Source organism: Plectropomus leopardus, chromosome 21 (genome assembly GCF_008729295.1).
Source record: "Plectropomus leopardus isolate mb chromosome 21, YSFRI_Pleo_2.0, whole genome shotgun sequence".
Taxonomy (NCBI): Eukaryota; Metazoa; Chordata; class Actinopteri; order Perciformes; family Serranidae; genus Plectropomus; species Plectropomus leopardus.
The window spans coordinates 14921620-14936012 of record NC_056483.1 but is presented as its reverse complement, the minus strand read 5'-3'; the positions used below and the strand labels follow the sequence as shown (position 1 = coordinate 14936012).

General features: G+C 42.7%; 1 protein-coding gene across 1 annotated transcript in view; it reads left to right on the top strand.

Annotated features, from left to right (window-relative positions):
• Positions 1-14393, top strand: part of zfhx4 (zinc finger homeobox 4) — an 83042-nt gene that overhangs the window by 15503 nt on the left and 53146 nt on the right. The window contains 5 exon segments of the mRNA XM_042510918.1: positions 6105-8646; positions 9164-9376; positions 9922-10045; positions 10048-10215; positions 12025-12566. Of these exon segments, the coding sequence (XP_042366852.1) occupies positions 6151-8646; positions 9164-9376; positions 9922-10045; positions 10048-10215; positions 12025-12566 (3543 nt within the window). The 5' untranslated portion in view covers positions 6105-6150.

Here is a 14393-nt window from a genome sequence, read left to right as displayed (position 1 = left end):
CCCCTCCTCCTTCATCCACTTCGTTTTTCATCCCTCCGTTTCTGCATGGCAACAAATAAACAGGTCTAATTAGACCAGAGTAGGCCTATTCATGGCACTGACAGTGGGAGATGGATGCAGGGGCTTTCACAGCGCTCTTCGCCTTTGTCTTTTGCTAACGCTTGGTGACATTTTGATAGAAGATTTGGTGTTAGACTGAGGGGCCACATGCCGAGAGAGGGATGACCTTCTAGGAGACCTACAATGGACACATAGCTGTAGTCTCACGCTGTCTTCTGACTTTGTTGTTTGACTTTACAAGCTTTCACGGGTCACCTTAAAGATCCAGTCTGGATTTAATTTCGCCAGTTATTAGCTGTGCTCACATATGTATCCAAACAGTTTGACAAGCATTTTGGAAGTCAGATGACCACATCCCCAAAGCACAGATCTGCCTAATTCCACTGTTTACACATCTTCTAAATATTCGCAGCAGTATTAACAGCACTGCCTGCCCTTGCATTAAGATATGGGACAGTTAGTAATGAAGAATTTGAACCTAACAGATCCCTGTGTAAACAAAGACGGCAGCGTGGCGACACTGCAATTACAGGTTTGGCATTTAACAGGCTGAAACTCTGGCTAATGTGTGATAGTGTGACAGGAGGACAAAAGCAGGACCCTGACATCACCAGGACATCAGTGCCTCAGGTCTGCACCATGGATTTGTTGTTTTGACACTTCATATATTATCAGCACATTCATTACAACTGAGCAAGCTTATAATCGCCATTAGGCTGTGTACAGGTAAGAACCTGGGGATATGATGCATATCATGATACAGGGGTTACGATTCAATATATTGCGATACAATATAATCCAGCGGTGCTTCCTTGGTGACTCTGTTGTTTTATAGGCTTGTGTTTTTTTGTGCTTATGCCTGCAGTATGTTGTTACATTGGAGTGGAAGAGTCAGTCCTTGTAAACTATTAATTAAAAACTGATACAGGGTTTTTGAGAATCTGTACATTTTCACAAAATATAATGTCCTGATATCCAAGTGTATGGATATTTTCTTTGGTAGCATTTGTAAGATATAGGATCCAACTAAACCGGAAGCGCTTTAAGAAAAACCAGAGTGAGAGAAAGAGAGAGGAGAAAAGTTGGGATAAAAATGAAAAACGTGGAGAAATCCCCTGCTTTACACTGCGTCTCTGTCTCTCGGGGAGCTACTGAAAAGCAGATGGAGGGATAGAGGAGAGACGAGGGAGGGGGGAGAAAAACAATAGGCCAAAGAGTCTCTTAGCCCCTTTCTCCCATCAGAACTAGCAGTGTCCAAACCAGGCATTCCTGGGCTATTATTTGCCTCTCACAGGATCTGATCTGCCACTTTAATTACCTTAGTGTATGTGTGCGTCTGTTTGTGTGTGTGTGTGTGTGTGTGTCTGTGTGTGTGTGTCTGTGTGTGTGTCTGTGTGGGAGCCTGTGTCCGTGTGCATGTGATGTGAAAGCAAGGCGACATGCTTAATTAAAAAACAGAGGTAGGAGCTGCTCGGGCCATCTCTTTTGTTCTTCTGTTAAAAGACGGGAACTGTTTCTGCAGTGTGGAAAAACCTGGGCTTCATTGTTAGTTTCTCTCTCTCTCCCTCACTCTCTATGTATCTGTCTATCTATCGCTCGCTTTCAAATGAAAGTAGTCTGGTTGGTCAGCGGAGCGAAGGAAGCCAGTGGGGGAGAGGGAGAGGAAGGTTTTCTTAGCTAGCAGTAACATGATCTGCCTTAAAAGAAGCAGAAGTGGGCACTGCTGCCGTGAAAGGTGCAAAGCTTGGGGAACGGAGAAAAAAAACCTTTCCATCTATTTATTCTTCAAAATGTCAGCTAATCAGCTTTTATAGAGCTGATTACAACTTATTATATTGATCTGTGCAAGTCTAAAGACTTCAGTGTCCAAACTTTGAGCTCAGAAAGGTAGAAGAGGAAAATATTATATTCACTTGATAGCAAGACCAGACATCTAATTACTTCTCTGTCCAACTTTGCTAAATGAACTCATGCTGAATGGATCAGAATGACTTCAAACGCCTACCAGGCTGCAATGCACTACACATTTCTCTTTCATAGAAGAGGATGGGCTAAGTTAAGACTTTAGTGTTTTAGTTAAGATCTGGCATCTGGTTGTCTGAAAGCAAAATAAAAAGCTCCACTTGGAGTCCACTCACAAGGATCAGTTATTTAGAGGCCAACTTTAGCATTAGTCACATAGCGTTACTTTGTTTATCAGTGTTCTGTTAACAGCAATATTAACAGGCTCAATTAGACCCAGAGATAACAAAATAATGGACAGTTATGTTATTGTTGGCAGGCAGCAGACATGTAAACAGCTGCTAACCTGTTAGCATTAGGGGTGATGTGTCAGTGGCAAGTGCTTAACACATTGGCTTATCCATAAGACATAATTCCATACTTAAAGTGTTAGGAGATGCATAATTCATAAACCGCAGTGTTTTATGTCCGAGCTACAATTCAAAGGGGTTGCTCCCCAATGAAATAAGCAGCGAAATGACACCACTGACAAGTAGTAAATCCTGTCGTATGTGTCGCATTAGCTCTCAAACCCACTGCTTCTGAACAGCTTTACCCTCAATCACATTAAAGACAAACCTTGGTGAGAGGGACACTGTGTGGAAAAATGAAATATGTGTATAGGAGAAGCCTGGTATGTTGTTTTGGCGGTAGGTGAGCGTAACGGATGATTTAAAATGAATGAGCCGTAATTTTAGTGGATGTAGAAAAGCTTTTATTTTATATATTTTTTCTCTGCAGCCTTATTCATTTTGCTTTCTTCTTCTGTCATACAGTCCGTAGAGCTATATCTAAAATTGTGAAATTTATGGTGAAACAGGAGCAATGTGTGTGTGTGTTTGTGTGTGTGTGTGTGTGTTAATGCCATGCATTCTTGTGGTGTGACACATATTTGGCCTGTTTCAACTCCTTGCTTGTTTAGAATGCAGACCTAATTGCTGCTAATTTCTTTTCAATTAGAAGTGCGAGTTAACATTTCGACGTGTGTTTGTGTTGTTTGTGTATAGAAAACCATAGTTGTTATCTTTAGGATCTGTGCCTTGGGCTAAAAATCACTGGGGTTAAAACAAATATCAGATAAAGTTTAATGTTTGTTTGAATCTTCCTTATCTAACAGTTAGAGTTTACTGCATCTAGACAGTAAGAATAGGTACTGGTCATAGAAATCTTTATATGCTACACATTTTTTAATCAAAGGCACTTTTGGCAGAAATTTTGCACCCCATTAAGATGCCTTTTAAAATGTGAGTAAAATGTTTGCTTACCCTTCCTGACTACATACCTATGCTTAGGACTTCATGTACATGTTACGTGTCTACCTCCTGCTTTTTGCCACATCCATGCTGAACAGATAAGCACTGAAATTCATTTTCCACTCCTTGCGAGTTTTTCTTTAATCTCACGAATAGAGACACAGAAACTGAGTGAGACACAGAGAGAGAAAACATAATTTCTCTCTTTTAATCTATCACTAGTCCCCATGGAATCATCTCTGGGATATGTCAGATTAGACCTGATTATAGCGCGTGCACACACACATGCACCCACAAACACACTCACACACATGTTTGATTTCATTCCTCACGCTTTTACTGTCCCTCCCACTGGCTTTGTTTAGCCCTGGATTGTTGCAGATTAATCCTCTAATTGCTTTGTAGCTTTGTTGTGAGAGAGAGAGAGTGTAGAAAAAGAGAGGCAGAATTAAGCAGCAGGTGGATTGGGTTAAAGGTTAACATGGCTCTTTAAAGCTTTCTTTTAATGCCAGCTCATTTACACGCAAGCATCTGAAAGGCGCTGGTACTGTATCAAGTGAAAAAAAAAACACTGGCATGCACAACTACTTCATTTGTTGCATTTAGCTGAGCAAGAAAGCTGTTTCTTTTAAGTTGTGATGAAGCTTCAGTTCTCAAGCTTTTAGTCTGTTTTTCTTTTCCTCCCCTTATGGCTTTGTCTCAGTTGTTTTCTTCTTGTTCTTTTTAGGTGATGGGAAATTATGCCTATGATTACAAAATGAAATGACTGTGGGGTGCTTTGTGTGTTTGTGGGATAAGGAGGCTTTTTTGTGCTTTTTTTGTCTGCATGTGTTTGTGTGCGCCTTTGCGTTTGCATTTGTGGCTTGTTGTGAAAAGCCGAGATTGAAGTAGTGAGGGGTTGAGAGATGGGCAGCCGCCCAGGATTGATAACATCTCACTGGTATTCCAAACATCATTCCTTATGAAGCTCATGCTCTCTCTCTCTCTCTCTCTGTTTCTTTTAGCGTCCTTATGCGAAAACACAATTGAAATATTTTTAATGTAGAAATATAAATAATCTTTGATTTCCTGATTTAGCCTTGCATCTGCATTCTCGTCTAGAAATTGTGTAGCCGGTGTTTTAGCTCAGTGGCTCTCAAACTTTTTTTTCAGTAATATACCCGCTTTGAGACATTTTTTAGCAAGTACCCCGTGACATTTTTAGTAGAAAAAATATGCCTATATAAACAGGTATAAGACGGCACGGTCTTATCAGTAGGGCAGGGTATAAAAGTAGATACAGCCTAGTATTGCCATATTTTGTGTGGCCATATCACATTGATACACAGATGGCAAGTATCAATATTTTATTATTTAAATTATTAATATTGGAAATACAAATTAAACTGAAAAGAGCTTACTTGACTGATAAATTTGCTTGTTCAGGCCACAAGATTTGCTGCAATAAAAATGATTTGCTGAGAGATGGACAGACTGAAAACTTTATCTTTTAAGATTAAAACAAAAAACACAAAAAACATGTTGACAAAGATTTCTGGGGGGGACATAATTTTCAGATTAAAATAGGTATTAAATTGCAATCTATGTTTCCTCAAAACTCAGTCTGTCAATACTTGCAAAATATTCAAATGCTACATTTAAAATGTGTATGTAATTGTATGATATAAGTTAGATAATTATTTTAGGAATTATGCACTTGTAATGTTTTTTAAATTAACATTAAATTTACAGCTCTCTGAAGTACCCCTAGGGGTACCCCCATTTGATAGACACTGTTTCCTCAGCTGCATGACAAAATACAGTTTCATAATTTCCTGGTCCACACAGAATCTAAGTCATACCTTCAGGGCATTAAAAGGTTAATAGGTGCAGCCTAGTTAGCAACTCCTGACTGGTGAGAACATGCCAAGACTGATTTAGCCAGTGATTGAAGACTATTCTAACTCCAATCCGCACTTCCTCCTAAAGGAAGACACTAACTGTTCTGCATATAAGGTAGTTGATAAACTAATTTAGTTTGATACCTCTGTGGGTTAGTTAATTTGTTCACAACTTTAGGGTATCGAAAGCTAGCTGGGACTAGCCTGACATCATAATCTTTTAACACAGCATTAGCACACACAGGACACAACAGAGGCAAAACTGCTTCCTGCTTCCAGCGTTGCACAGTGGTATGTCGATCAAAGAGTCTATTTACTAGACAATTGGGTTATTCCTATAAACTTCCCTACTGCCGGCTGTCGTGGGAGCTGCTTCATTCATTTATACCTAATTTCCCCTGTTTCCAAGCTCTGGTCCCTGGGGTCAATAAGAGACGAAACTTTTGTTCAAGGATGGATTTTTTTTTCTGTGGTTGTGGCAAGCAATCTCAGTCTACCAGTTATAAGACAAAGATGCAAGCGGGAGCAGTTAATATTAGATTTCTCAGCTCTCCAAAAGTTGTCACTGTGCTAGCTCCTTAACACTGTTTCTGGTGGTAGGCTATACAGGGGTAGATAACTGTAATGTTGTTTTGTTGCATCTAAGATACAATTCAGTAACTCTGGGTGTGAATATATAACTAATTAGCACATGCAATATTAAAATCACCAACCTCTTCTAGTGAAGTCTATCTCATCCAAATGGAGCTTAAAACAATATAGTTTATACAGTGTTGAATGTGGGGTGAGAGTAAGTTGGAATAGACTAGAATAAAGTCAACAGTGGTTTAGAATTTGCCAACATTATCTGCTGCGAAAGATCATTTGCTCAATCCTAAATCCTTTTTAATTTCTGTCTTTCCTACCTCAGGTCCCTGTTAGGCTGGATGAGATGAGATCCCTATGTAGTGGTCGTCATGGCAACTTCTGACTCTCCCCCTATGGTGTCATCACGGCAGCAAGAACATGGTGGCCAGAGGCTGGACGCTGCTGCTGAGGACAACTCCATCGTCGCCATGGAGACCAGTGTCGCCAACAGCAACAACGCCAACAACAGCCACTCGTCGCCTGCTGCCATTGGAGAGCCAGAGAATGGCCTTGGAGAGCCCGCTGTGAGCCCACTGAGGTCCACTACTACCCCCACCACTGTCAGTGCAACCACCGACCCTGTGACCGAACAGAGTCGGAGAGAAAGCTTTACTACCGGTAACAAAGGGAGTGTTACCGGGACTTTACCAGGAGGAGGAGGAGGAGCAGCTTTGGGTTCGGACTGTTCTGCCCCTGCCACGTCTCCCGTGGCACCGGCAAAGGAGATCCCTTGCAACGAATGTTCTAGTTCCTTCTCCAGTTTACAAAAATACATGGAGCATCACTGCCCCAACGCCCGTCTGCCTACCACTGGAGGTCACGAGGAGGGTGAGGAGGTTGAAGAGATGGTAGGGGAGGAGAGTGAAGATGAGGGAGAGCGTGAGGTGGGTGTTGCGGAAGTGGGGGAAATGAACAGCGAGATGGAGATGGAAGAGGATAGTGATGTGGAGAACCTGAGTGGCGAGATCATCTACCAGCCCGATGGCTCTGCCTTCATCCTGGAGGACGCCAAAGAGCAGCGTGGCAACCAGGGGGGGCTCTCTGGGCCTCTCCAATTCAGGGGCCTGCTGTCCCCCCAGACCTTCCCCAATGCCCAGGTCAGCAGTGGCCAGAGCGGCCTGAGCCCAGGGGGGGAACGGTTGGAGCAGCCCGCTGCACCCATGTCCTTCTACCCCCAGATCATCAACACCTTCCACATCGCCTCATCCCTGGGGAATAACTCCCTAGCGGTCGACCACCCCTCCTTCCCAAATACCTCAGCTGGAGGGCTGGCGGGCGCTGGTCCTGTGTTGCACAGTTTCCGTGTCTATGACCTCCGCCACAAGAATGACAAAGACTATCTGAAGGCGGATGGTGCAGCCAAAAACTCCTGTGTGTCCAAAGATGTCCCCAACAATGTGGACTTGTCCAAGTTTGAGGGCTGCGTAGCCGATGGGCGGCGGAAGCCTGTGCTGATGTGTTTCCTGTGCAAGCTGTCTTTTGGCTACAGCCGTTCCTTCGTGACACATGCTGTCCATGACCACCGTATGACCCTGAATGATCAGGAGCAGAAGCTGCTGAGCAACAAGCATGTCTCTGCTATCATCCAGGGCATCGGCAAGGACAAAGAACCTCTTATAAGCTTTCTGGAACCAAAAAACCCCCCCAACTCTGTGCTACCCCACTTTCCCACCCCTGCCAACTTCCTAGGGCCAGACACGGGGCTCCGCGGCTTGTGGAACGCTTTCCACAGTAGTGGGGAGAGTGCCGATTCCCTTCAGGCAGGTTTTGCCTTCCTGAAGGGCAGTGCCAGCAGCTCCTCCAATGACCAAACCCCCAGAACCCAAACCATGCCAAAGGCTGAGACCAACCCAAACCTCGGGGGAGGGGCTGGTGCCCACAGAACCCCCAGCGGGAGTTCTGCTGCTGCTGCCACTGGTGGCAACCTGGAAGGTCGGAACTCTGATAGTGACTGCAAGGGCCACGTTAGGGACACATGCACTTTGCAACCCAATGGGCCGGACCTGAGCCAGTACCCGCATGTCAAGCGGGAGCCCGGTGCAGTTGGAGGAGAAAGTCCAGAGCAGGATGAGGATGCTTACTCCAATGGTGGTGGAGTAGAAATGGAGGCAGATGAGGAGGAGGAACAGGCCATGACCATGGCAATGACAGGCCAGCGGGCGGACAGCACCAGTAGCAAAGATTTCCCTCTCTTAAACCAAAGTATTTCCCCCCTTTCCAACAGTGTGCTAAAGTTTAATAGTGACAGCAAAGGCCCTGAATCCACCTCCTCTTCCTCCCTGCCTGTGTGTGAGAAGCTGGAGATGGAGAAGAGCCGTCTGTCCACTGCCCTGGCAGCTGCCAGAGAGCGGGAGAGCAGCAACGACTCAACCAGTGAAGCCCTGGCTGGACGGGATGGGTTGTCGCCATCCTCCCACCCCCTGGACATGATGATGTTGCGCAGAGATGATGAGAGTCCTGGACCTCTGCATCAACACACCGGAAATCCCAGTACACCTGGTACTCCAGGTACACCTGGTACCCCTGGTCCAGGTGAAGGGTCCCCAGGCAGTGGGGTGGAGTGCCCTAAGTGTGACACAGTCTTAGGATCTTCACGGTCTCTGGGAGGGCATATGACGATGATGCATTCTCGTAACTCCTGTAAGACACTGAAGTGTCCCAAGTGTAACTGGCACTACAAGTACCAGCAGACGCTGGACGCCCACATGAAGGAGAAACATCCAGAGTCTGGTGGATCATGTGTGTACTGCCGCACAGGACAGCCTCATCCTCGTTTAGCCAGAGGCGAAAGCTATACCTGTGGATACAAGCCTTTCCGCTGTGAGGTCTGTCCATCTAATTTCTCATCTTTATGGACTCTGTGGTTTTTCTTGTCTTTTTATTACTTTGGAAATTCAGATGCTCTGATAATTTTATTTATAAAACTACTATTGGGCTGCATTTTATAGGCCAACTTTTATTCTTGATTTAAACAAAACTAATCATTGTGTTTGGTAGACACATGCTAATGGAAAAAGTATATCTCACTAGATAATGCTGTTTGGGTTTGAAGCCAATTTTGAAAAACAGGCATCTGACCAATTATAGCAACCTACGAGAAGGACATCTGTATTCAGTTGAAAAATCAGAGTCAGAGGGGAGGAAGGAGTTAAATGTGTTTTTCTTTCTCTTTTTGTTCAACAACACCTATCAAAGCCATAAAGGTTAAAGTAATTATCTCTAAATACTGACTGAAGAAAATCAGAATTCCAATACAAAATCATTCATCAGACATCAAGTAGTTTTTGTTATTAATGCATATAGTGTATATTATGCATCACTGTTTAAATTCTTCCCCTTTAGGTATGCAACTACTCAACCACCACCAAAGGCAACCTAAGCATTCACATGCAGTCGGACAAGCATTTGAACAACGTACAAACACTCCAGAACGGTGGCACCGAGGCACAATACAACCACAACCATGCCAACCCTGTGCCCAGTGCCAGCCTTGGTGGAGGCTGCGGTGCACCCTCGCCATCCAAGCCCAAACAGAAGCCCACTTGGCGCTGTGAGGTAATGAAACAACAGTGTCATTGTAGCTCTGTGGTAGCTGCATACCAATTTTCTTGTTTCAATGTCTAAACAATGAGCCAGTTATTTCCCTCTGCGTCACTATGTCTATTATTTTTCTTGGCCACATCATCTGACCTCTGGTCATTATAAAACAGAATTTCTCATAGATTCTCGTGTTTTTTCCAAGTATTATAGAAACCATAAGAAATTAATTTTCATTGCCACATTACTAAAATACTTGTGTCTAATAGTAAACTGTGGATAGGACATTAAGATTTTGTTGTTGCTTCAGTTGTTGTGCCCAATGCTCACTAATTTAATTAAGTAAATAAATAAATAAAATGAAAATAAATTTGATAAAGCATAATAATAATAATAACAATTAATAATAATAATAAATGTATAAATAATGGTAATGATAATAAAGCCTCTTTGAATTGAATTGATGTTATTTGAAGTGTAAAACAGTGCTTTGATCATGATAAGGAAATTAGCAGAATCAGATGCCCTAAAGAATTTCATTCATCTCGCCTTGCCTCCCACAGGTGTGTGACTATGAGACCAATGTGGCACGGAACTTGCGAATCCATATGACCAGCGAGAAACACATGCACAACATGATGCTGCTGCAGCAGAACATGAAGCAGATCCAACACAGCCTCCATCTGGGCCTGCCCCGGCTGAGGCAGAGCTTTACCAGTACTACCTGGCTCAAAACATGGGCCTGGCAGGTGTAAAACTGGAGAACCCGGCTGGCAGCAGTGGTCCAGACGCTCAGATGATGATCAACCCGTTCCAGCTAGATCCTGCAACTGCGGCTGCTCTTGGATCTGGTCTAGGTGAGCGATACTAGAATTGAGGTTTTTACCCATTTGTCAATTAAAACGTAAAAAAGCATTTCTGCTGAGGGTGCAACGCAGTATTTTCCTTTTTAATTTATTTCCCCTCAAGCTTGTTTTTATCGGTTTCTTTGGCTCATCTTTCACTTGGTCAGTTTTATGTGTTTTGTCTCATATATCTGATGCCATCTGGGTATTGTTTTTTTATCTCTGTGTCTCTCCTTTGTTGCTCTTCATTTTTCTTTCTGCCCTCTCACCTTCTCTTTTTCTGCTCCCATCCTTTTTACCTTGCCCCCTTTGCCGCGCCCTCTTCTCTTTCTCTTCCCCTCTTATCTCCGCTCTCATATTGTCCCTCTGTCATTGTCTCCTTTCTTTGACCCCTCTCGCTGATTAAAAAATGATTATGAGACGCCACATGAGAATTATTCTTAATCTCATTTGTAATTTTCTTAAGTCAGCTTAATCCCCCCCATACACACCCCACCCCACCTTCACTCACCCTGGAGAGAACTCACACATATGTACACGCACACACACACACACACACACACACACACACACACACACACACACACACACACACACACACACACACACACACACACACACACACACACTCACACAGCAGGAAGCGGATTCCCGTAGGAGTGAGAGAGATTTAACAATGACCCTGCAGTGTTACACACCCACTCCCTCCTCTAGTGTGGAGGTCACAGCCCAGCCAGCAGATGTACTCTCAGTGAATTACACTGATAACACACAGCTCCCCATAGTGAGCACAGCTGTACATTGGTTTAAATGGTGGCAGGATATTTAGATATTCAAATAATCACACACAAAAATACACACCCAGATGCAGAATGAATAGATGGACATGCTTGTATGCATAGGCAAAATTTAGTTAAACATTCTAAATATCTGCTCACATTTTGTGTCATCTTTTAGGTGAAAGCATGCTTTTGTTAAAAAACCCAACACACTGACACACAAACACACATTTAGTCATCCACTTATTGGGGGAAATTACACTAAAACTGTTAGAAAAAATATATATATATATATATATATATACATATATATATATATAAAGATTCAGATGATGTGTAATTGTTAAATCCTCTTTGCTCCATGTTGTGATCTGAAAAATGACGTGATTAGCTTTGGTAACATGCATAGAGACACAATGAAGGGATCAAACGCAAGAGTTAATTACATTTCTATGAATGGCAGATTTTTTTTTTTTTTTTGTCCCAGGGTGGGCGGGCAGAAGAAAGAGAAAACTTGTACAATGCATTGATCAGCTTTTCAAATCTGTGCGTGGATGTGAGAAAAGCCTGCAGCCCTAAAACCGTTGTGCCACCATTGCTGAGAGCAGTAATTAAAGCTACCTGATGAGCGAGTTAGCAAGTTGAAAAGGATGATTGTAATTGATCCTGATTCAATCCTATTAGGGTTTTTTATAGACAAGACTAAGGAGCCCTAGTCCTCTGTGAGGCTTTATTTTATCAAATCCTTTTTGTGTGAGAGAGGCCTGCATGGAGGACTCACTTTTCTCTCCACACTTAATTTCATTAAAAGAGCCTTTTCTCTTTCTCTCTATCCTTTATCCCTCCCGATGCATGCCAGTCTTTCATTTTCACCCAAGCTGTGTTTTTCTGCCATACCTCTTTGTTTTTATATACCATTCTTCCTTCTGTGCTAACTGCCTGCCCTTCCACCTGACATCCTTACATGCTTTTATGTATGTAATCCTAATGAGTTTCTCTCTCTTTGCTGTCTAACCTGCGTTCTCACTCATTTCCTCCACAGTGAATAGTGACCTCTCAGCGGAGTTGCGTCTAGCCAGTGGTCAACTAATGGCAGACGACCTATCTCTGGTGTCCTCGGGTGGAATGGGTGGCATGTCCTCATCAGACCCCTCCCTCTCCTCCCTGTCGCCACCTATCAACGACCCCTCACTGCGCCTGTACCAGTGTGCTGTGTGCAACTGCTACTCCACGGACAGCCTGGAGGCCCTCAACGCCCACGTCAACGCAGAGCGCTCTTTGCCCGAAGAGGAGTGGCGCTGCGTGGTTGGCGACGTCTACCAGTGCAAGCTTTGCAGCTACAACACGCAGCTTAAGGCCAACTTTCAGCTGCACTGCAAGACGGACAAGCACATGCAGAAGCACCAGCTGGTGGCCCACATCAAGGAGGGAGGCAAGGCCAACCAGTGGAGATTAAAGTGTGTGGCCATTGGCAACCCTGTGCACCTCAAGTGCAACGCCTGTGACTACTACAGCAACAGTGTGGATAAACTGAGACTACATGCCACCAACCAGAGGCATGAGGCTGCCATCCGCCTCTACAAGGTAAGAACACTTTTTTTTTTTTTTTTTTTTTTTTTTACTTTTTTTCTTTTGTTTTTGCAAGACACTGACATTACATTGTAAAGCATACAGCACAATACAACTTTAGTAGTATTCCTACTGGTATCTTAGGGGAACACCACTTATTTCAAGATCAGAACTGAGATAAAGCACACATGTTTGCGTTTATAAAGAATTTGCCCATCCTCTTAACTGCAGTGTCACATGGATATAAAGTTCCCATGAGAATGGAATGACTGAGATAGAAAAGGTCACTGTCAGAGCACACAGGATGATTTTCATCGGATATGGGTATATGTCCTGCTTATGACCAGCTGGCACTACTGTCACTGTTAATTACACACAAGTCACGTACTGTCAGCAAGCTTCAGATGTTTCAGAGTTTTGATTATCTTCAGCTGTCTTTTCAGCTTGTTTTTTTCGTGCTGTAAATAATTCTGGAATAATTCAAGAATCTGTTTTCATGATGAGAGTTTAGAGCCATTTTAGTTTTGAACAATAACAGAGTGGTAAGTATACCACATTCAAAATGTGGTGCTCTTCTTATATGATACCTAAGTGATGCACATGTTTAGAACTTAAAGGGGCAGTTCATCCTAAAATTTTAACTACATCTTTTTCCCTTTTATTTTGATTTATTTATTTTTATTATTATTATTTTAACTTGTTTTGGGTTTTTTTAACAATATTTTTCCCTTTTACCTGTAGTGCTGTTTATCAATCTAGATTGTTTATGTCTTCGTTGCAGAGTTTTGGAGATATTAGACGTAGAGATGTCTGTGTGTTTTGGAATATAATGCAGCTAGATGGCACTTGGCTTGTGGTGCTCAAAGCACCACAAAATACATTTAAAAAACTCAACAGCAGTGTCTCTTTACAGAAATCATGACCTGGTTTTTCAAGACAATCCACCGACCTTTTTGTGTGCAGTTTCACATATGAACTATTTTCTTTTTCCGTACTACACTCACCAACCATATCACTTCGCAGAAGGAGGCGTGCATCTGCTGCTAGCTCACCTAGCACCACTGAGCTAGCTCATGTTACAGCTCAGCTGAGAAGGATGCCATTAATGTTTAAATCTCCAGCTGTCATGAGCATGTGACTCATCTGTGAGTAGACACATGTTTCCTTCTGCACAGTGATACAGTTGTTGGGCGTAGTTTGGTGGAAAAAAATAGCTCCTACATCTGCTCAAAACAACAAGCACTACAAGCTGAGTGTGATATAGCTCCATTATAAACATATATCTTTACCACTCAGCAACTCACAACCAAAACAATCTAGATTGATAAACAGTAGTGCAAGTAAAGGAAACAAATATGTATTTTTGATTTTAGGTGAACTGTCCTTTTAAAGAAACATATATTGCAAAAAATGTTTATTTTTTGTAATGTTTGTATTTTTAATTACAAAAGCAAGAAAAAAATTTGACCTCATATTTTTTGATCCACGTATACATAATGTGTAAGTCCATTTTATTTAATAGATTCTTTCCAGAAACATACACTTTCTTGTTTACATGATCATTCGGGATTATTTGGCCGTGAGTTGTCGGAGGGGTTACCACACTAGTTGCCCGTCAGAGCAGTGAACTCAGACAGAAGTCATTTACTTAACTAATTAAGCTCTTTACTCTGTGAGCAATAAACAGTTCCTGCAAAGAAATTCCAACACGACCAATATTTGGCATCTTTCTCCTCTGCAGTATATTTAAGGTGATTTAGTTTTGTCAGACGTCTCCTTCAGCTTAATAGGATGCTGTTACATTTCCGAGGCCTTGACCTACAGGACAGGATCAAGTGCATT